General features: G+C 46.0%; 1 protein-coding gene across 4 annotated transcripts in view; it reads left to right on the plus strand.

Annotated features, from left to right (window-relative positions):
- EDAR (ectodysplasin A receptor) overlaps positions 1-19629 on the plus strand; it is a 151788-nt gene extending 132159 nt beyond the window's left edge. For all 4 annotated transcript variants that reach the window (XM_056556018.1, XM_056556019.1, XM_056556021.1 and 1 more), the window contains 2 exons: positions 13942-14002; positions 17883-19629. In XM_056556018.1, the coding sequence (XP_056411993.1) occupies positions 13942-14002; positions 17883-18217 (396 nt within the window). In that variant the 3' untranslated portion in view covers positions 18218-19629. The remainder of the gene's footprint in view (positions 1-13941; positions 14003-17882) is intronic.
- The last annotated feature ends 2442 nt before the right edge of the window (positions 19630-22071 follow it).

The following is a 22071-nucleotide window of genomic DNA, read 5'->3' on the forward strand; positions in this document are numbered from 1 at the left end:
CAGGTCGTATCCACTAGCAACGGCTCAACCTCTCTGGCTGCTGAAGATAGGCGCGGTACAAGGGAGTAGACAGAAGCAAGGTCGGACGTAGCAGAAGGTCGGGGCAGGCAGCAAGGATCGTAGTCAGGGGCAACGGCAGAAGGTCTGGAACACAGGCTAGGAACACACAAGGGAACGCTTTCACTGGCACAATGGCAACAAGATCCGGCGAGGGAGTGAAGGGGAAGTGAGGTATAAATAGGGAGTGCACAGGTGAACACACTAATTGGAACCACTGCGCCAATCAGCGGCGCAGTGGCCCTTTAAATCGCAGAGACCCGGCGCGCGCGCGCCCTAGGGAGCGGGGCCGCGCGCGCCGGGACAGGACAGACGGAGAGCGAGTCAGGTACGGGAGCCGGGATGCGCATCGCGAGCGGGCGCCAACCGCATCGCGAATCGCATCCCGGCTGGAGACGGTATCGCAGCGCACCGGGTCAGTGGAGCTGCCCGGAGCGCTGCGGTAGCGAGAGTGAAGCGAGCGCTCCGGGGAGGACCGGGGACCCGGAGCGCTCGGCGTAACAGTACCCCCCCCCCTTGGGTCTCCCCCTCTTCTTAGAGCCTGGGAACCTGAGGAGCAGACTTTTGTCTAGGATGTTGTCCTCAGGTTCCCAGGATCTCTCTTCAGGTCCACAGCCCTCCCAATCCACCAAAAAGAACCTTTTTCCTCTGACCGTCTTGGAGGCCAGTATCTCTTTCACTGAGAAGACGTCAGAAGAACCGGAGACAGGAGTGGGAGAAACTAACTTGGGAGAGAAACGGTTGATGATGAGTGGTTTAAGAAGAGAGACATGAAAGGCATTAGGAATACGAAGAGAAGGAGGAAGAAGAAGTTTGTAAGAGACAGGATTAATTTGGCACAAGACTTTGAAAGGACCAAGATAGCGTGGTCCCAGTTTGTAACTGGGGACACGAAAGCGGACATATTTAGCGGAGAGCCATACCTTGTCTCCGGGAGCAAAAATGGGGGGAGCTCTTCTTTTCATATCGGCAAACTTTTTCATGCGAGATGAAGCCTGTAAAAGAGAATTTTGGGTCTCTTTCCATATGGTGGAAAGATCACGAGTCACTTCATCTACAGCGGGCAAACCAGAGGGCAAGGGAGTAGGGAGGGGGGGAAGAGGGTGACGGCCGTACACCACGAAAAATGGGGATTTGGAGGAAGATTCAGAGACTCTGAAGTTATACGAGAATTCGGCCCATGGTAGAAGATCTGCCCAGTCATCCTGGCGGGAGGAAACAAAATGGCGTAAATAATCACCCAGGACCTGGTTAATTCTTTCCACTTGCCCATTGGATTGAGGGTGATATGCAGAGGAAAAGTTTAATTTAATCTTGAGTTGTTTACAGAGAGCCCTCCAGAATTTTGACACGAATTGGACGCCTCTGTTACGCCTAGCGCTCCGGGTCCCCGCTCCTCCCCGGAGCGCTCACGGCGTCTTTCTCCCTGCAGCGCCCCGGTCAGTCCCGCTGACCGGGAGCGCTGCACTGTCTTTGCCGTTGGGGATGCGATTCGCACAGCGGGACGCGCCCGCTCGCGAATCGCATCCCAGGTCACTTACCCGTCCCGGTCCCCTGCTGTCATGTGCTGGCGCGCGCGGCTCCGCTCTCTAGGGCGCGCGCGCGCCAGCTCTCTGAGACTTAAAGGGCCAGTGCACCAATGATTGGTGCCTGGCCCAATTAGCTTAATTGACTCCCACCTGCTCCCTGCCTTTATCTGACCTCCTCCCATGCACTCCTTTGCCGGATCTTGTTGCCTTGTGCCAGTGAAAGCGTTTAGTGTGTCCAAAGCCTGTGTACCTGAACTTCTGCTACCCATCCTGACTACGAACCTTGCCGCCTGCCCCCGACCTTCTGCTACGTCTGACCTTGCCTCTGCCTAGTCCTTCTGTCCCACGCCTTCTCAGCAGTCAGCGAGGTAGAGCCGTTGCTAGTGGATACGACCTGGTTGCTACTGCCGCAGCAAGACCATCCCGCTTTGCGGCGGGCTCTGGTGAATACCAGTAGCCTCTTAGAACCGGTCCACTAGCACGGTCCACGCCAATCCCTCGCTGACACAGAGGATCCACTACCTGGAAGCCGAATCGTGACAGCCTCTATCCGAGACAATCTGCGTGGGCAAGCCGTGAAGACGAAAAATGTGTACAAAAAATTGTTTTGCCAACTGAGGCGCTGAAGGAAGACCAGGAAGAGGGATGAAATGTGCCATCTTGGAGAATCGATCAACGACCACCCAAACAACAGTGTTGCCACGGGATGGAGGTAAGTCTGTAATAAAGTCCATACCAATCAGAGACCAAGGCTGTTCGGGGACAGGCAGAGGATGAAGAAGGCCAGCGGGCTTCTGGCGAGGAGTCTTATCCCGGGCACAGACAGTGCAGGCTCGCACAAAATCCACAACATCCGTCTCCAGAGTCGGCCACCAATAGAAACGAGAGATGAGTTGCACGGATTTCTTGATACCCGCATGACCTGCGAGATGGGAGGAGTGACCCCATTTGAGGATTCCGAGGCGTTGGCGTGGAGAAACGAAGGTCTTCCCTGGAGGAGTTTGCCTGATGGAGGCTGGAGAAGTGGAGATCAGGCAGTCAGGGGGAATGATGTGTTGCGGAGAGAGCTCTACTTCCGAGGCATCCGAGGAACGAGAGAGAGCATCGGCCCTAATGTTCTTATCGGCAGGCCGAAAGTGAATTTCAAAATTAAATCGGGCAAAGAACAGAGACCACCTGGCCTGGCGAGGATTCAGCCGTTGGGCAGACTGGAGATAGGAGAGGTTCTTGTGATCGGTGTAAATAATAACGGGAAATCTTGATCCCTCCAACAGATGCCTCCATTCCTCAAGTGCTAATTTAATGGCTAGAAGCTCTCGGTCCCCGATGGAGTAGTTCCTCTCAGCCGGAGAGAAGGTCCTAGAAAAAAAACCACAAGTAACAGCATGCCCGGAAGAATTTTTTTGTAGAAGGACCGCTCCAGCTCCTACAGAGGAGGCATCAACCTCCAATAGGAAGGGTTTAGATGGGTCAGGTCTGGAGAGCACGGGAGCCGAAGAAAAGGCAGACTTGAGCTGTTTAAAGGCGTCTTCCGCTTGAGGAGGCCATGACTTAGGATTGGCATTCTTTTTGGTTAAATCCACAATAGGAGCCACAATGGTGGAAAAACGTGGAATAAATTGTCTGTAATAATTGGCGAACCCCAAAAAACGTTGGATAGCACGGAGTCCGGAGGGGCGTGGCCAATCTAAGACGGCAGAGAGTTTATCTGGATCCATTTGTAGTCCCTGGCCAGAGACCAAGTATCCTAGGAAAGGAAGAGATTGACATTCAAACAGACATTTCTCCATTTTGGCATAAAGTTGATTGTCACGAAGTCTCTGAAGAACCATGCGGACATGCTGGCGGTGTTCTTCTAAGTTGGCAGAAAAAATCAGGATATCGTCCAGATATACAACAACACAGGAATATAAGAGATCACGAAAAATTTCATTAACAAAGTCTTGGAAGACGGCAGGGGCGTTGCACAGGCCAAAGGGCATGACCAGATACTCAAAGTGTCCATCTCTAGTGTTAAATGCCGTTTTCCATTCATCCCCCTCTCTGATGCGGATGAGATTATAGGCACCTCTTAAGTCCAGTTTGGTAAAGATGTGGGCACCTTGGAGGCGATCAAAGAGTTCAGAGATGAGAGGTAGGGGATAGCGGTTTTTTACAGTGATTTTATTAAGACCGCGGTAGTCAATGCAAGGACGTAGGGAGCCATCTTTTTTGGACACAAAGAAAAATCCGGCTCCGGCAGGAGAGGAGGATTTGCGGATAAAGCCCTTCTTTAAATTTTCCTGGATATACTCAGACATAGCAAGAGTCTCTGGGACAGAGAGAGGATAAATTCTGCCCCGGGGTGGAGTAGTGCCCGGGAGGAGGTCAATAGGACAGTCATAAGGCCTGTGAGGAGGTAAAGTCTCAGCTTGTTTTTTGCAAAAAACATCCGCAAAGTCCATATAGGCCTTAGGGAGACCGGTTACAGGGGAAACCACAGGGTCACGGCAAGGAGTACTGGGAACCGGTTTAAGACAGTCCTTGGAACAAGAGGGACCCCAACTCTTGATCTCCCCAGTGGACCAATCCAGGGTTGGGGAATGGAGTTGAAGCCAGGGTAGTCCAAGGAGAATTTCGGAAGTGCAATTGGAGAGGACCAAAAACTCAATTTTTTCGTGGTGAGGTCCAATGCACATTAGGAGGGGTTCCGTGCGGTAACGCACGGCACAGTCCAATCTTTCATTGTTAACGCAATTGATGTAGAGAGGTCTGGCGAGACTGGTCACTGGGATGTTGAACCTGTTGATGAGAGAGGCCAAAATAAAGTTTCCTGCAGATCCGGAGTCCAAGAAGGCCTTAGTGGAGAAGGAGAAGGTAGAGGCAGATATCCGCACAGGCACAGTAAGACGTGGAGAAGCGGAGTTGACTTCAAGGACTGTTTCACCTTTGTGCGGAGTCAGCGTACGTCTTTCCAGGCGGGGAGGACGGATAGGACAATCCTTCAGGAAGTGTTCGGTACTGGCACAGTACAGGCAGAGATTCTCCATGCGGCGTCGTGTCCTCTCTTGAGGTGTCAGGCGAGACCGGTCAACTTGCATAGCCTCCCCGGCGGGAGGCACAGGAACGGATTGCAGAGGACCAGAGGAGAGAGGAGCCGGGGAGAAAAAACGCCTCGAGCGAACAAAGTCCATATCCTGGCGGAGCTCCTGACGCCTTTCGGAAAAACGCATGTCAATGCGAGTGGCAAGATGAATGAGTTCATGTAGATTAGCAGGGATTTCTCGTGCGGCCAGAACATCTTTAATGTTGCTGGATAGGCCTTTTTTAAAGGTCGCGCAGAGGGCCTCATTATTCCAGGATAGTTCTGAAGCAAGAGTACGGAATTGTACGGCGTACTCGCCAACGGAAGAATTACCCTGGACCAGGTTCAACAGGGCAGTCTCAGCAGAAGAGGCTCGGGCAGGTTCCTCAAAGACACTACGAAATTCCGAGAAGAAGGAGTGTACAGAGGCAGTGACAGGGTCATTGCGGTCCCAGAGCGGTGTGGCCCATGACAGAGCTTTTCCAGACAGAAGGCTGACTACGAAAGCCACCTTAGACCTTTAAGTAGGAAACTGGTCCGACATCATCTCCAAGTGCAGGGAACATTGTGAAAGAAAGCCACGGCAAAACTTAGAGTCCCCATCAAATTTATCCGGCAAGGATAGTCGTAGGCCTGAAGCGGCCACTTGCTGCGGAGGAGGTGCAGGAGCTGGCGGAGGAGATGATTGCTGAAGCTGTGGTAGTAGCTGCTGTAGCATCACGGTCAGTTGAGACAGCTCGTGGCCTTGTTGCGCTATCTGTTGTGAGTGCTGGGCGACCACCGTAGTGAGGTCAGCGACATCTGGCAGAGGTACTTCAGCGGGATCCATGGCCGGATCTACTGTCACGATGCCGGCTGGCAGGAGGTGGATCCTCTGTGCCAGAGAGGGATTGGCGTGGACCGTGCTAGTGGACCGGTTCTAAGTCACTACTGGTTTTCACCAGAGCCCGCCGCAAAGCGGGATGGTCTTGCTGCGGCGGTAGTGACCAGGTCGTATCCACTAGCAACGGCTCAACCTCTCTGGCTGCTGAAGATAGGCGCGGTACAAGGGAGTAGACAGAAGCAAGGTCGGACGTAGCAGAAGGTCGGGGCAGGCAGCAAGGATCGTAGTCAGGGGCAACGGCAGAAGGTCTGGAACACAGGCTAGGAACACACAAGGGAACGCTTTCACTGGCACAATGGCAACAAGATCCGGCGAGGGAGTGAAGGGGAAGTGAGGTATAAATAGGGAGTGCACAGGTGAACACACTAATTGGAACCACTGCGCCAATCAGCGGCGCAGTGGCCCTTTAAATCGCAGAGACCCGGCGCGCGCGCGCCCTAGGGAGCGGGGCCGCGCGCGCCGGGACAGGACAGACGGAGAGCGAGTCAGGTACAGGAGCCGGGATGCGCATCGCGAGCGGGCGCCAACCGCATCGCGAATCGCATCCCGGCTGGAGACGGTATCGCAGCGCACCGGGTCAGTGGAGCTGCCCGGAGCGCTGCGGTAGCGAGAGTGAAGCGAGCGCTCCGGGGAGGAGCGGGGACCCGGAGCGCTCGGCGTAACACAGCTCCTGTTCCATAGACTACCATTCTGCTGCTCACTGCTTTTCCCTGCATTCGCGTGGAGGAATCAAAGCAGGACCATCACTGGCTGACAGTGGTGTCCCATTTCGGCCACCGATTGGCTTCTGCTCTGACTCCCCAATTCGGAAGCAGGCAAAAGCAGTGAGCAGGGGAATGGTAGTCTATGGAACAGGAGCTGCAGGGAACAGAGTAGGTAAGTATTCATAGGCGTATGCACAGGGTGTGCCGGGTGTGCCTGGGCACACCCTAATCAAGCCCAGTGGGGGATCCGCAGCCACCACTGAGCAGCCCGCAGGGGACCCCCTGTCACATTCTGGACATTCCTGTGTCCCGAAAGATCTTTTCGGGACACAAGAATGTCTCGTTACCTTTCTGCCGCGGCCCCCGCCTTAACTTTAAAAACGCAGGGGCCGCCGGGAGGTAGTGCACGCAGGGACATCACTGATGTCCTGTGCGTGCACCCATAGCAACAGAGGAGCGGAGCATCAACGAGGAGGACGCGCACTGGCCAGCATGGTAAGTCACCAGCACCAGCTGGCAGCACGTCATCTTCAGTGTTCCGACCACCGCTCCTCCGGTCCCAGGACCTACTGCTATGGTCTATAGGCCATAGCAGTAGATCGTGACCCTGGACTGGAGGAGCGGTGGTCAGAACACTGAAGTGGGGCAGTACACAGACATACAGCATCCAGCCATACACTGTATATGGCTGAAGGCTGTATGTCTGTGGGGGAACTATACTGCACCTAATGTGGGGAACTATACTGCTCCTAATGTGAAGAACTATACTACACCTAATGTCGGGCAACTATACTGCACCTAATGTGGGGAGCTATACTGCACCTAATGTGGGGAACTATACTGCACCTAATGTGGGGAGCTATACTGCGCCTAATGTGAAGAACTATACTACACCTAATGTCGGGGAACTGTACTGCACCTAATGTGGGGAACTATACTGCACCTAATGGGGAGAACTATACTGCACCTAATGGGGGGAACTATACTGCACCTAATGGGGGGGAACTGTACTTCACCTAATGTGGGGGAACTGTACTGCACCTAATGTGGGGGAACTGTACTTCACTAAATGTGGGGGAACTGTACTTCACTAAATGTGGGGGAACTGTACTGCACCTAATGTGGGGGAACTGTACTGCACCTAATGTGGTGGAACTGTACTGCACCTAATGTGGGGGAACTGTACTGCACCTAATGTGGGGGGAACTGTACTGCCAACCTAATGTGGGGGAACTGTACTGCACCTAATGTGGGGGGAACTGTACTGCCAACCTAATGTGGGGGGAACTGTACTGCCAACCTAATGTGGGGGGAACTGTACTGTCAACCTAATGTGGGGGAACTATACTGCCAGCCTAATGTGGGGGAACTATACTGCCAACCTAATGTGGGGGAACTATACTGCCAACCTAATGTGGGGGAACTATACTGCCAACTTAATGTGGGGGAACCATACTGCCAGCCTAATGTGGAGGGAACTATACTGCCAACCTAATGTGGGGGAACTATACTGCCAGCCTAATGTGGGGGAACTATACTGCCAACCTAATGTCCAAGGACTTATACTGCACCTATATGAGTGCAGGTCTGTTTATGTATGTGTGCATGCAAGCAAGAGTGTATTTGTGCTTTAGGGTGCACACCCTAATGCAATAGGCTGCGCACGCCTATGTAAGTATTACTTGTCTGTTATTATTACATCATGCCCAGCTACTTAAAAGAAAATTATTTAGCCAGAATACCCATTTAAGCTGATCATACACATTTGAAAAATTGCCTGGATATGCTACTTTAAGCAGGAATGGCTGACAACCTTATATGTATTAGGCATGTTGAAATCCTTTGCCCCTGCAGGAGAAAAGTCACTGCCAAATCTGTCTGTTAGCATCTTATTTCAGGAGAAATAGCTGTTGGCTGAATGAGAACTTGGCTGACAGCTATTTTTTTGTGTATGGTGAAGTTTAGATGAAGTATGCCTAGCAACCAGTCTCTCAAATCGCTGTGGACAAGGAGAAATGCAGCTTGGCAGGTATCAGGTTCTGTAATTTCCTATATCATCTGGAGTGGTCGCTATGTTTTATAGTCTAAAGTCACATGTCTAACCACTCAGTTTGTCATTTTAGATACCGACTATACTGTATATTGCATAATGTTCACAAAAATAATCAGCAGTATATGGATAAGAATACAATGGAGACTGGACACAATACACTTTACTTCCCACTGCGGTGCTCAAATGAAGAGAAGAGCTCGGCACTCACCAGTTTTCAGTTTTATTAATCAAAGGTATGAAAAACGGGGGGGAGACCCTGCAGACTTTTGTTCACATGTCTGTATCAACTTCCCTGTTTGTTGATATCTTGGATTATTAAAGCTGCAAACTTCTCTTTGCTTTCTAATAATTTTACACTTCTGTAACATTGTGGATTGTCAAAACATAATGATGAACAAAGTAAATAAACCGTATGTTAACCCCCAGTGCAACTTAAAGTGTCCCTGCCATTAAAAAAAAACTATTGACATGTCATAAGTTTTAATCTTGGTCCAGCTGCACTGGATGGGCCGATTGACTAATGATGGAACCTGTCCATTGACTCATGATGGAGCCTGAAATGGCGCAGCTAGACGGGAACTCTGTCCAGATGGTTAGTGCAATGCACTGCCTTCTCCCAGCATTATGCCGAGATTGGTCAGGGTTTGAACACTCACACCTTGAGCAATCAATACTTATGACATGTCAAAAGGTTTTCTAAATGACAGGCGCACTTTAGGTTTCACTGGAGGTCAATGTACCATCTCCACTATAACACAGTTTGTTCACATGCTCAAGTTTTGCACATCCACAATATAACAGAAGCATATAAGTAGATGAATGTGACCAGTCTACAGTACACAACACTAGATTGTACATTATAAATGACAGGGTTTAGATATATACAGTGTATTCCTGGTCACTATTGGCTCTTAGCACCTTAAGGGTGAAGAAAAAATCAGAGAAGAAAAAATCCATAACAATCCGCAGTGTGTGAATATAAGGCAGATTTTTTTCTAAAGGTGGCCATACACCTTGAAAAGCTCAGCTGACTGTGCATACATTTTTAATAAGGAGTATTTCAAAGCCAGACACCTCTGGTGGTGGCTGATCTTCAGGGAGAACAAAAGCATCAGGCATGATAACCCAACCTGCCCAATCCTTCTTAGGCTTCTTTCACACTGCCGTTAGGACATGGCAGTGTGACGGCCGGCAGGGGAGCTGGGGAGAATAGCGGGAGAAAAAATACTGCTTGCGCTGTCTTTTTCTCCCGCTACAAAATAACAAGTTATTGCCCGTTGTGCCCCATCCCGATAATGGCCGTTAAAGGCTGGAAAAAAAAAAAGAAACTAAAGGCTGTTTAAGGTCAGCGCACAACGGCAGTGTGAAAGTAGCCTCACATGGTACCAATGCAGGGAATGGAAGAAAAGGAACAGTTCTTGTGAACTAGTGTTCAGGCAGAAGGTTGTGGGTGGTGGACTTTTTTTAAGTATGGAATATAAAAAGGCAAGTCATGGGTTAACGGCATTGCCTTCTGACTGCTGAGCCTTAAGAGTGGACAGGCTGGCACCTTCCCCCCCCCCCCTCCCTCCTGTAGTCTTGGGGTTACTGTTAAGGCATCCCTGCGGGGGGGGGGGGGGGGTTTGCTAGGAGCAGGCAAATCACAGCCTCTCCTTTTTACCCCACGCTCCAGCTCCCTTAGCATCATACAGTCATGGCCGTAAATGTTTGCACCCCTAAGATTTTTCAAGAAAATGAAATATTTCTCACAGAAAAGGATTGCAGTAACACATGTTTTGCTATACACATGTTTATTCCCTTTGTGTGTATTGGAACTAAACTGAAAAATGGAGGAAAAAAAGCATATTGGTCATAATGTCGCCAAACTACAAAAATGGACTGGACAAAATTATTGGCACCCTTAACTTAATATTTGGTTGCACAACCTTTGGAAAAAATAACTGAAATCAGTTGCTTCCTATAACCATCAATAAGCTTCTTACACCTCTCAGCCGGAATGTTGGACCACTCTTCCTTTGCAAACTGCTCCAGGTCTCTCTTATTGGAAGGGCGCCTTTTCCCAACAGCAATTTGAAAATCTCTCCACAGGTGTTCAATGGGATTTAGATCTGGACTCATTGCTGGCCACTTCAGAACTCTCCAGCGCTTTGTTGCCATGCCTTTCTGGGTGCTTTTTGACGTATGTTTGGGGTAATTGTCCTGCTAGAAGACCCAAGATCTCGGACGCAAACCCAGCTTTCTGACACTGGGCTGTATAGTGCGACCCAAAATTCATTATTAATCCTCAGATTTCATCATGCCTTGCACACATTCAAGGCACCCATTTCCAGAGGCAGCAAAACAACCCCAAAACATCATTGAACCTCCACCATATTTCTCTGTAGGTACTGTGTTCTTTTCATTGTAGGCCTCATTCCGCTTTCGGTAAACTGTAGAATGCTGTGCTTTACCAAAAATCTCTATCTTGGTCTCATCTGTCCACAAGACGTTTGCCTTGAAGGATTTTGGCTTACTCAAGTTCATTTTGGCAAAATGTAGTCTTGCTTTTTTATGTCTCTGTGTCAGCAGTGGGGTCCTCCTGGGTCTCCTGCCATAGCGTTCCATTTCATTTAAATGTCGACGGATAGTTCACGCTGACACTGATGCTTCCTGAGCCTGCAGGACAGCTTGACTATCTTTGGAACTTGTTTGGGGCTGCTTATCCACCATCCGGACTATCCTGCGTTGACACCTTTCATCAATTTTTCTCTTCTGTCCATGCCCCGGGAGATTAGCTACAGTGCCATTGGTTGCAAACTTCTTGATAATGTTGCGCACTGTGGACAAAGGCAAATCTAGATCTCTGGAGATGGGCTTGTAACCTTGAGATTGTTGATATTTTTCCACAATTTTGGTTCTCAACTCCTCAGACAGTTCTCTTCTCCTCTTTCTGTTGTCCATGCTTAGTGTGGCACACACAGACACACAATGCAAAGACAAAGTGAACTTCTCTCCTCTTTATTTGCTTTCAGTTATGATTTTTATATTGCCCACACCTGTTACTTTCTTCATGTGAGTTTAAAGGAGCATCACATGCTTGAAACAATCTTGTTTTTCCACAGTTTTGAAAGGGTGCGTATAATTTTGTCCAGACCATTTTTGGAGATTGGTGTGACATTATGTCCAATTTGCTTTTTTTCCTCCCTTTTTTGGTTTAGTTCCAATACACACGAAGGGAATATACATGTGTATAGCAAAACATGTGTTACTGCAATCCTTTTCTGTGAGAAATACTTCATTTTCTTGAAAAATGTCAGGGGTACCAACATTTACGGCCATGACTGTATATATATATATATATATATATATATATATATATATATATATATATATATATATATATATACTGCCCAGCCCTTTGTCCTCACTCTCCCACCTGAGTCCCGGAGGCTTGTCTCACCCTCCCTCCCCTGTTGTTGTTGGTTTTTATACTGTTTTACTTTCTGATGTATTTATTAAAGGGGTATTCCAGGAAAAAACTTTTTGTTATATATCAACCGGTTCCAGAAAGTTAAACAGATTTGTAAATTACTTCTATTAAACAATCTTAATCCTTTCAGTACTTATGAGCTTCTGAAGTTAAGGTTGTTCTTTTCTGTCATCTCTGATGTAATCTCTGATGACACGTGTCTCGGGAAACGCCCAGTTTAGAAGCAAATCCCCATAGCAAACCTCTTCTAAACTGGGTGGTTCCCGAGACACGTGTCATCAGAGATTACTTAGACAGAAAAGAACAACCTAAACTTCAGAAGCTCATAAGTACTAAAAGGATTAAGATTTTTTAATAGAAGTAATTTACAAATCTGTTTAACTTTCTGGAGCCAGTTGATATATAAAAAAAAGTTTTTTCCTGGATAACCCCTTTAAGTCACAGCGGGCGGTTTCCAATGTGATTAGGTCCGGTTGGAGCTGCACCTCCTCATCATAGTGCCTTAAAATGTTATTTATTTATTAATAAAGTTGTTGCCAAAATCCACCCACTTAAAAAGTTATTGGTTGTCAGAGTATTTATTCAGAGGGAGGGGAGTGGGTTTTGTTAAGGGGAACACTTCATCTCGGCAGTCTGAGCAGAAAGGAGGATAAGGTAGGGAAACTAGTCGGGTCAATATCAATAGTAAACAAACACCTTTATACAAATCAGAGACAAAAATTGCCTTATTATTCAGGCACTAAGGAATTGGCAAAAAGAGTCCTAATAAGGCCTATGACATGTGGGCTTGAGCAGTAAAATGAGAGGGACACATAAGAAGGGCAAAGGTGGCTAACTGGAGCTCAGGCATGGAGTATTTGAAGTTGTTTGACAGTGGCCTTTGACATCAGTGACTACAGAGCTGGCATTAGTTTCAAAGGAAAAGAGAGGCTGTGCTCAGGTTAGGAATATGTTATAGGATTTTATTTTTTTAATGTTCCTTGCATCTCTGTAATATTACAACAATATGTTGTGGCAGTATATCTTTATTTATGCTTCACGCTGGCACTTTTCATTTTTCACTTTTACCATAATTTGTCTCTTGGCAGGATGTTTATGTCACTTGCATGCCATGTGTCTCTACATTCAGTATAAACTTGTGCATCTATAATGACTGCAACAGATAGATTAACATTTTAGGAAGAGACTACTTGAGACTGGTTGTGACCATTGAACCACATGCTTATGGTTCTTTGATGAGTGCATGTATAACATATGTCACATGTCATATCTGTTGAATATATCCATATGTTTGGTGATTTAATATTTTTTATTTTTTTTCTATAACCACCATTACTCTAAAATATTTTGAAATTTGGGTTATTACTTAGAACAACATATGTTGGACTGAGACATGTAGAACCTACTAGTAAATGTTGTTAAATACTTAAAGGGGTATTCCAGGCAAAAACATCTTATCCCCTATTGAAAGGATAGGGGATAAGATGTCTGATCGCGGGGGTACCGCCACTGGGACCCCCCGCGATCTCCCTGCAGCAGCCCGCATTCTATGCGTAGCTGCGTCTGAAGTTTCGGAAACCTCCGGGCTTCCGAGACGGGGACTTGACGTCACGCCACGCCCCCTCCATTCATTTCTATGGAAGGGGCGTAACGGCCGCAACGCCCCCTCCCATAGACATGAATGGAGGGGGCGTGGCGAGACATCAGGTCCCCGTCTCGGAAGCCCGGAGGTTTCCAAAACTTCAGACTCAGCTACGCATAGAATGCGGGCTGCTGCAGGGAGATCGCGGGGTGTCCCAGTGGCGGGACCCCCGCGATCAGACATCTTATCCCCTATACTTTCGATAGGGCATAAGATGTTTTTGCCAGGAACACCCCTTTAATTTTGTTAAAACAAGCATTCTATGACATAAGATTACTAAAATACATATACGTTTTCTTAATGTCGTTGATAGACAATAATGCAGACAAAGTGTTGCTGCATTATATCAGCTGCCCGTTTGGTATGTTAAATCTGTCAGTTGGATGCCCTACCAAGGTAAAGTCTTGGGTGCATCTGCCCCTACTAGCTGGATATCCTCCTGGATAATGACATTCTGATTCTAAACATCTTACATTAACATAAAGAACATCATGATTGCTTTTCTGAATCACTGACGTCACTTTTTTCCTTCCTTCACAGATTCAAAGTCGTAGGAAAAAGATTCTAGACCTTTATGCAAATGTGTGCAATGTAGCAGAAGGTAAGTACACAAGTTTAAAGATTAAATGAATAATTTACATGTTTTGGGGCATAAGGAATTCAAAAGTGCTCCCTTCCCTTATTAGGGCATAGAAACAGCTTTAGGCTGGAATGGGATATATAATGGAAGGACTTATATTCTGCATCCTCATGGATCCACTTCTGGCTTTGGCTCAAAACATGCAGTGGCAGTATTCCCCCAAAAATTGCCAAGTGGTAACACAGCCTTAGGGTACGTTCAGATGAGCAGATCCACATCATATTTTACGCTGTGGATCCGCTGCCGATGGACCCCTACAGGGTGATTCAGATGTGGCTGCTCAGAGCGGCAATACACCGCTATGAGCAGACACACTGCTGCGATAAGCGAGTCGCCATGCATGCGTGGTGTACTTGCACACATCGCAGACGCTCCCTGAGATAGGCCGAGCACAGCCACGATGTGCCAAATATACTGCCCATGCACGCCGCGAATCGTACATTGCAGTGTGTCTGCTCGTAGCGGCGTATTGTCGCTCCGAGCAGGCAAATTTGAGTCACCCTGTAGGGGTCCTTCGGCAACAGATCCTCAGTGTAAAAAACTTTGTGAATCCACCTGTCTGAACGTACCCTAAAGGTGAAATATTTCCTTTTGGAATACCCTCTAAGAACCAGAATGGAATACTGCTCTAGTAGACCCAGAGGGGGGAATTTATCATATTTTTTTGTGGTGTTGATTTGTCGCACAATTTGTCTTTTCTCTCTGACTTTGGCGTTAGATGTTTTTTCTAAAATTGTATAGCTATGCCATAGTCTGGGCAACATTTTGCAGTGGTCATGACTTTCACGTGCGATATGTTGCAAATCTATTTGTTGCGGGTCTACACCAGCCCAGACCTGGCTCACAAAACTTGCTATGGAGAGGATTTGTAAATACTCTCACACTTTGGTGCAATGGAGTAAAAAGTCGCAGAAAAAGTTGCAGAGAAGGAACCATACAATGTGGTGTACTGAAGTTTATAAAATAAATAAATACATGTGTATGAGCACCATTTTATCACATGCCAGGGAATCATGTAGTAAATTTGGTGCATGTACACATTACCACCACACAAATTAAAGGTGTACAAAAAGCCTACACTACCCTTGTTAAAGGGGTAGTCCAGTGGTGAAAAACTTATCCCCTATCCTAAGGATAGGGGATAAGTTTGAGATCGCGGGGGGTCCGACCGCTGGGGCCCTCTGCGATCTCTCTGTACGGGGCCCCGGCTCTCCGCCGACACGCCCCCTCAATACATCTCTATGGCAGAGCCGGAGATTGCCGAAGGCAGCGCTTCGGCTCTGCCATAGAGTTGTATTGAGGGGGCGTGTCGGCCGCCGCCTCGTGCGGAGGTCGACACGCCCCCTTCCAGCGGGCTGTCGGGGCTCCGTACAGGAGATCGCGGGGGGCCCCAGGGGTCGGACCCCCCGCGATCTGCAACTTATCCCCTATCCTTAGGATAGGGGATAAGTTGCTCACCACTGAATCACCACTGGACTACTCCTTTAACTTCCCCCCAAGTGTCCATTTATTACATGAACATCCATTTATTTAAATAGCAGCATGTGAAGCTACATGCATAGCTTCCCAGCTAATCCTCAGGGTTTAGGCTTAAAGGGGTACTCCGCCCCTAGACATCTTATCCCCTAACTAAAGGATCTCCCTGCTACACCCGGCATTTGTTTAGAGCGTCGGGTGCAGCGCCGGAGGCTCTTGACATCACGACTGCGCCCCGCTCGTGACATCACGGCCACGCCCCCTCAATGCAAGGCTATGGGAGGGGCGTGCCGACCATCAATCCCCCTCCCATAGACTTGCATTGAGGGGGCATGGCTGTGACGTCAAGAGCAGGGCTTGACCACGATGTCATGAGCCTCCGCCCCGCATTGCCAGTCATCCGGCACGGAGCGAAGTTTGCTCCGTGCACCAGATGTCTGGGGTGCTACAGACGAGATTGCAGGGGTCCCCAGTGGCAGGACCCCTGCGATCAGACATCTTATCCCCTATCCTTTGGATAGGGGATAAGATGTCTAGGGGCGAAAAAAACTACAGCAAAATAAATAGACACCGGACAGAAAGCCGATGAACCCCATTTAGTGTAAATGGGATCCATTGTTATCCGTTGGAGTCCATTATGCAACAACATTTGTAGCCTCAAACAGAGTTTGTGACGCAGCCCCCCCCCCCCCTCAACCTGAACAGAGCTGAACGGTAATGTGAACTGAGCCTCAGATCATCTTGTTTTATACATTGAGTTTATCTTCATGAGACTACTATAGTATAGCAGCAATTGTTTTTTACAGACTTGCTTAGATATAACACAACATGTTCAGATCACTGCCCTGATGGTGCAAGGGATTCAAGGATAATGGGATTCGGACACAACCCTATAGAACAGAAATCCAGCATCCTGTAAGCACAACATTTTATTTTTTTGTAAATTGTGTTTCAGGTTTCATGGATTTTGTGGAATTTACAAGAAATGATATTTGGTGCTTAGAGGATGCTGAATTTTTCCTCTCCCGTTCTACAGACTTGCTTAATACTGTGAATGAACAAGTTGGGGGACCCTATAATTAGTATTCGGTGGCCCTTCCAGATTATATCTGTGACTATTGTAGTGATTTAAGCACATTTCGCATTTTTCAAAATAAATTTATGACCAGAAGGATAATATGTTATGTTTGATGGAGCTTTAGGGGACGATCTGCTGCATAAGGCGGAAAATGGAGGTTATGATCGTGATGTCATGGCCATGCCCCCTTGTGACATCACGCCAAGCCCCCTCCATTCATGTCTACGGGAGGGGGTATGTCGGCTATCACGCCCCCTCCCATATATATGAATGGAGGAGGAGTTGCGTGGCATCATGAGGGGGCGTGGCTGTGATGTCACAATCACGGCCCCTGGCTCCGAGCATTCGGAGCTCTGGACCACTGCCGCAGGAACCCGGTGTTTGTTTAGAATGCTGGGTGTTGCGGGAGTTCCCCTGCTGGGGAACCCTACGATCAGGCATCTTATCCCCTATCCTAGGGGATAAAATGTCTAGCAGCGGAGTACCCCTTTAATGTTAATAGTTGTTTAACCTGCAAAACTGTATGACCATTACAATCAGTGTTAAAGAGGGCTTGTTGCCTTTCAGAAGCTGGTTAATTCCACAGGAAATAGCTATTCTGAAACTTTTCTTATAGCTCTGTATTGTGCCGTTATTCTGCTATTTTTACTAGAAATGTATGACTAAATAGTCAGCTGGGTGTTACTAGTTGGGAGTGTGTCCCTTCACTGTCTCACTGTCCAATAAAAGCAGACAGTGCCAGACAGTGTAGGGACATGCCCCGACTGATAACACCCAGTTGACAATTCTGTCATACATTTCTAGTAAAAATAACGGAGGAATGGCACAACTATTTACATGCAAAATCGTGTCGAAAAAAACAATCTTTCTGCAAACCACATCTACTACATGTGGACACCATTTGGCATGGGCCTGGGGCTGCGTGGATGCCTATCCATAGTCTCACTCCATTTGAAATGTTGTGTGCAGTTGTAGAGAGCTCACAGACAAAAGAATATCAATAAGGTAATAACATGTTTTAGGGGGATGGAAGTAAGGTTCAGGTGGGCAACTTCCAAAACATTACACATATAATAAAATGGGAAAGAATACATAACAAAGAGAAAAAAAAGAGTTACCTTGTAAGTACATTTTAAAATAAAGAAGTAGAACCTAAAAGCAAGTGTAATGGACACAGCAGCAAATGTTATATATTGTACAGTAAATCCATTAACAGAAAGATAACTAGACTAGGTCCTAATTTCTAAATGATATCACATGATATAAAGGACGTGTCTTCTATTTCAGGACTAAGCCCTACAGAACTGCCATTTGACTGTCTGGAGAAGACAAGCAGAATGCTTAGTTCTACGTATAATACAGAAAAGGCAATAGTAAAAACGTGGCGCCACCTTGCTGAGAGTTTTGGTTTGAAAAGAGATGAGATTGGAGGAATGACAGACGGACTTCAGCTTTTTGATCGGATCAGTACAGCCGGGTACAGCATTCCAGACCTGCTTACTAAGTTGGTTCAGATTGAAAGACTAGACGCAGTAGAGTCTCTTTGCACAGATATTGTGGAGTGGGCACAAGCTACTCCACCTACCACGCCGCCAACAGTGCCTAATAGTGAAAGTTTATGAAGAGATATTGGACTTATAATGGACTCTTTTGTTGGAATGTAGGAGGACAGCTCTTAGCTCTGATAATAACGTTGAGCCACCATGGTGATGCTGAATCTTGACTAGGCACTAGAGGAGGTCAAGAAACCAAGCTATGATATGAAGCATCAGGAATCACTTTGTAGGAGACAAAAAGAACTCTTTGATGAAACTCTTTGTAATGGAGAATGTGAAACTATGAGGACAGTGACCACTGAAATACATTATTTAATACTTTTTTTCTTTAAATTAAACATGAATACAGAAGGACGATTTCTTTAGGATTTGTAGTGTCTGAGGAACCAAGGACTTACCTTTGTAAAACAATCCGACTATCTTTATACAAGTTTATTCAGATGGAACCTAAACAATATGTTGTGTATTTGCAAGTAAGATGACTATTTCTTTACCTAGGCTGTAATCACACATTTCTGAACTATTTGCTAGTTATTACAATATGTACGGAATTGTATTTCTGGCTTGTGTCATTACGCCTCTCAATTCATAACAGAGTTTTGGAATCAGTACATGATATAGCCATTAAAACCTATAGGGGCATCACCATGGGCAGCAGGTTGGATAGCAGGTTTTTTCTGAATAAGAGATAATGAGATATTTAAAGAATGAGGGTCTAGTCACAGATTACTCAAGTCAAGGTCTAGTTAGTAGTGTTTAATAAGAACATATTGGTAAGTAATACCATTTACATAAAGCAGCTCATTTATATAAGCTAAGAAAATGTTTCATTATGAAAAAACTCTTCAAAATGTTAATTTAATAAAACTTTTCACATGCCATGTCATATCGGAGGTTTAATCATTTAGGGTCTATGTGCTAACAACCCCACCAATTGATGAAACAAAGGGGCTCCATTTGCTTTGCTGGGCTCATAGAGCCTATAAGAGCCATAGAGACACAGAGCTCAGCTGAGCATTTTACACCTTCATTTCACTGACAAGTGGGAGTTTTAACACCCGGCCCTCCACTTTTCACGTGTCTCCTTTGACATCAAAAGTTTAATGAAACAACAGGTATACGATAAGGCTTTGTTAACACTTTGGCTTCTATTAACAGTCATCCCAATGAATCATGATAGAGCTTATTGACTTGTAATGAGGTTCATCATTTTTCTGTAAGGGATCCAGGATGTTTGACAGCATGAAAAGTTCTAGAAACTGCACTATTCTTGCCATCAAAAATACTCATACCCTGGACAAAAACATGGCAAAAATGTTCAACAAAGTTCCAAACTAAATATACAGTATCAAACTTTAATAACATACAATGTTTTACACTGTTCATAAAGTGTTGTAGTTGTGCAAATTTATTGAGGACTACCAGTGGAACTATACAGGCAGTGGCATAGCTACAGAGGTGGCAAGGGTCATAGTTACATATATACTGGCTACTCCTTGCATTTTTTTTTATGCGGGGGGGGGGGGGGCATGCTAAAGAGGGGGAGGGACAATGTGTGGAGGCATAGGGGACATGCTGAGGGGGCATTGTGTATAGGGATAAGGGGCATGCTGAGGGGGGAAGACATTCTGAGGAGGGGTGCACTGTATGGGGGGATGGGGGACATGCAGAGAGTGGGGAAAACTTTGCGGAGGCATGGATGGATGGGGGACATGCAGTGGTGGGGAGACACTGTGTGGATGGGTGGGGGACATGCTGAGAAGGGGGATACTGTGGATGGATAGGGCACTGGTGGGGGATGCTGTGTGGATGGGTGGTTGGCATGCTGAGGAGAGGGGGGCCCTATTTAGATTTTGCACCAGGGCCCTGTGGTTTCCAGCTACGTGCCTGTATACAAGTTTCCATACTATCCATTATTGCATAAAGTATTTTTCCATGTCATCTCCCAGAGACGTGCACTAAACTAAATCAGGCCTTGGAAAAGTGTTGATATAAATACTTACAATTTAATAAAGGTGTCCCATGTAACTGATTTGTTATCGAATCCAGCGGCCAGCATACATTTCCTCTGCAGAGCCCACTTTTAGAGGGAATGTAGAATTACATGCCAGTCATGTCCATCACTTTGTTAGAAGCTTTGTACCCTAGCATAGACAGAGGGTCTGGAGAGGAGAACCTTTTTAAATTATGTGTGTGTGTATATATATATATATATATATATATATATATATATATATATATATACATGACCTAAAACTAGCATTGAAAGTAACTGACTGTGGCAAAAAATAACTCAGCCTGATCCAGTTCAGTAATCTCAACAAACACTTATATGTCACCTATATTGAGTAAGATGTATTAAGGATCATGTTTTAGCTTAGGCTGGGTTCACACCATGTTTTTGCAATACAGGAAAAACCGATTCCTCAAAACCGGACTAAACTGTCTCAAAACTTGTGTACAAATTTCAATCCGTATACGGTTGAAAAACTATGTCCGGTTGCATCAGTTTTTTAAGAAAAAAAACATATACGTTTTAAACTTTTCACTCCATTATGAATAAAGTTTCACTTGTTTGATTATAATTCCAAGAAAAAAACTTTCGGCGTGCACTGTGCATGTGCAAAGTCAAAAACCATATGGTGCAAACCGGATGGAACCGCACACACATACGGTTCCCATTGACTCCCATATTTAAAAAAACGTATACGGTTTCAATGCGTTTTTTCCCCCGGACCAAAAACCGTGGTAGGCTACTGTTTTGGGTATAGGAAAAAAACAGACAAAACTGTACAAGATGCAAAACAGACACAACCAGATGCATCGTTTGGCATAAGGTTTTCAATGGAGAGTAAATGCATATGGTTTTCAATACGGTTCCCTACAGTTTTCAAATTGAAAACGTATACGGGAACTGTATTGCAAAAGCGTGGTGTGAATCCAGCTTTAGCTGTGAGTTCTTCCTGTGAATCAACACAGACCTTCAATCGATCTCGCGCACTGTAAAACAAGGCGAGCCACGTACCTCCAAGGAACAATAAACAAGCTGAATTTGATCCACTGACATTACAGTACACAGGCCTGATGAAAATCCTGCTACAGAATAGAAATGTGTAGCCTTGTTTTTTTTATGTTATAGCGTCAATAAACTGTTCTTCACTTTACACTGTTTATGTGCCAGTACTTGTTATACTCTATGAGACAGTGCACAACAATAAAGGAATGTTAGTGTCTATTCGAATTGTAAAATACTTTGATATACATTTGTACTTTAATCCGAGTCGATCATATGATACATTAGTAAGGCTAGACGTGTCTCCCTTTTCATGGTTCACCAATTTTAATTATATGGTCCACCCAATGAGCTGTTTGGTCTGGACAAATGATGTTCAGATTTATAGTTTTTTTATAACCAGCATTAAAATGATCTGATCTGATGAAATTATATTTCTTTATATCAATTTTTCAATTACTTACTTTCCACTTGAAATAAACAGTAGGAGTGATGTGGTGTGAATGTTGCTGTCTTACCTTAATGTTAAATATGCTATGAGTATCATCATCATGGTCAGTCCCACCATGACAGACATACAGGATCAGGGACTACCGGTTGATGTACTGATTTCTAGATACCACAATCTTTATTTTCTTATTATGTATTTTAGAGTAGAAAACTATAACGCTAAACATATAAATCTCACTCCATTAACATATGTGGGTTATCATCAATATAAGGTGTGGGGGGGGGGGGGATTTATCGATAGCACAGATTTTTGCACAAAGCGAAACCTGCTGTACAAATGTATGGTTTTCCCAATTGATGCTAAGAATTTATATTGTTGTTCATGTCACCTCATAAATTTGTCCAAATGACAGAAAGCCCCTGGAAAGTGCACAAAAGGGTGAAACGCTAGAGTACT

This window comes from Hyla sarda, chromosome 2 (genome assembly GCF_029499605.1).
Source record: "Hyla sarda isolate aHylSar1 chromosome 2, aHylSar1.hap1, whole genome shotgun sequence".
Lineage (NCBI taxonomy): Eukaryota > Metazoa > Chordata > Amphibia > Anura > Hylidae > Hyla > Hyla sarda.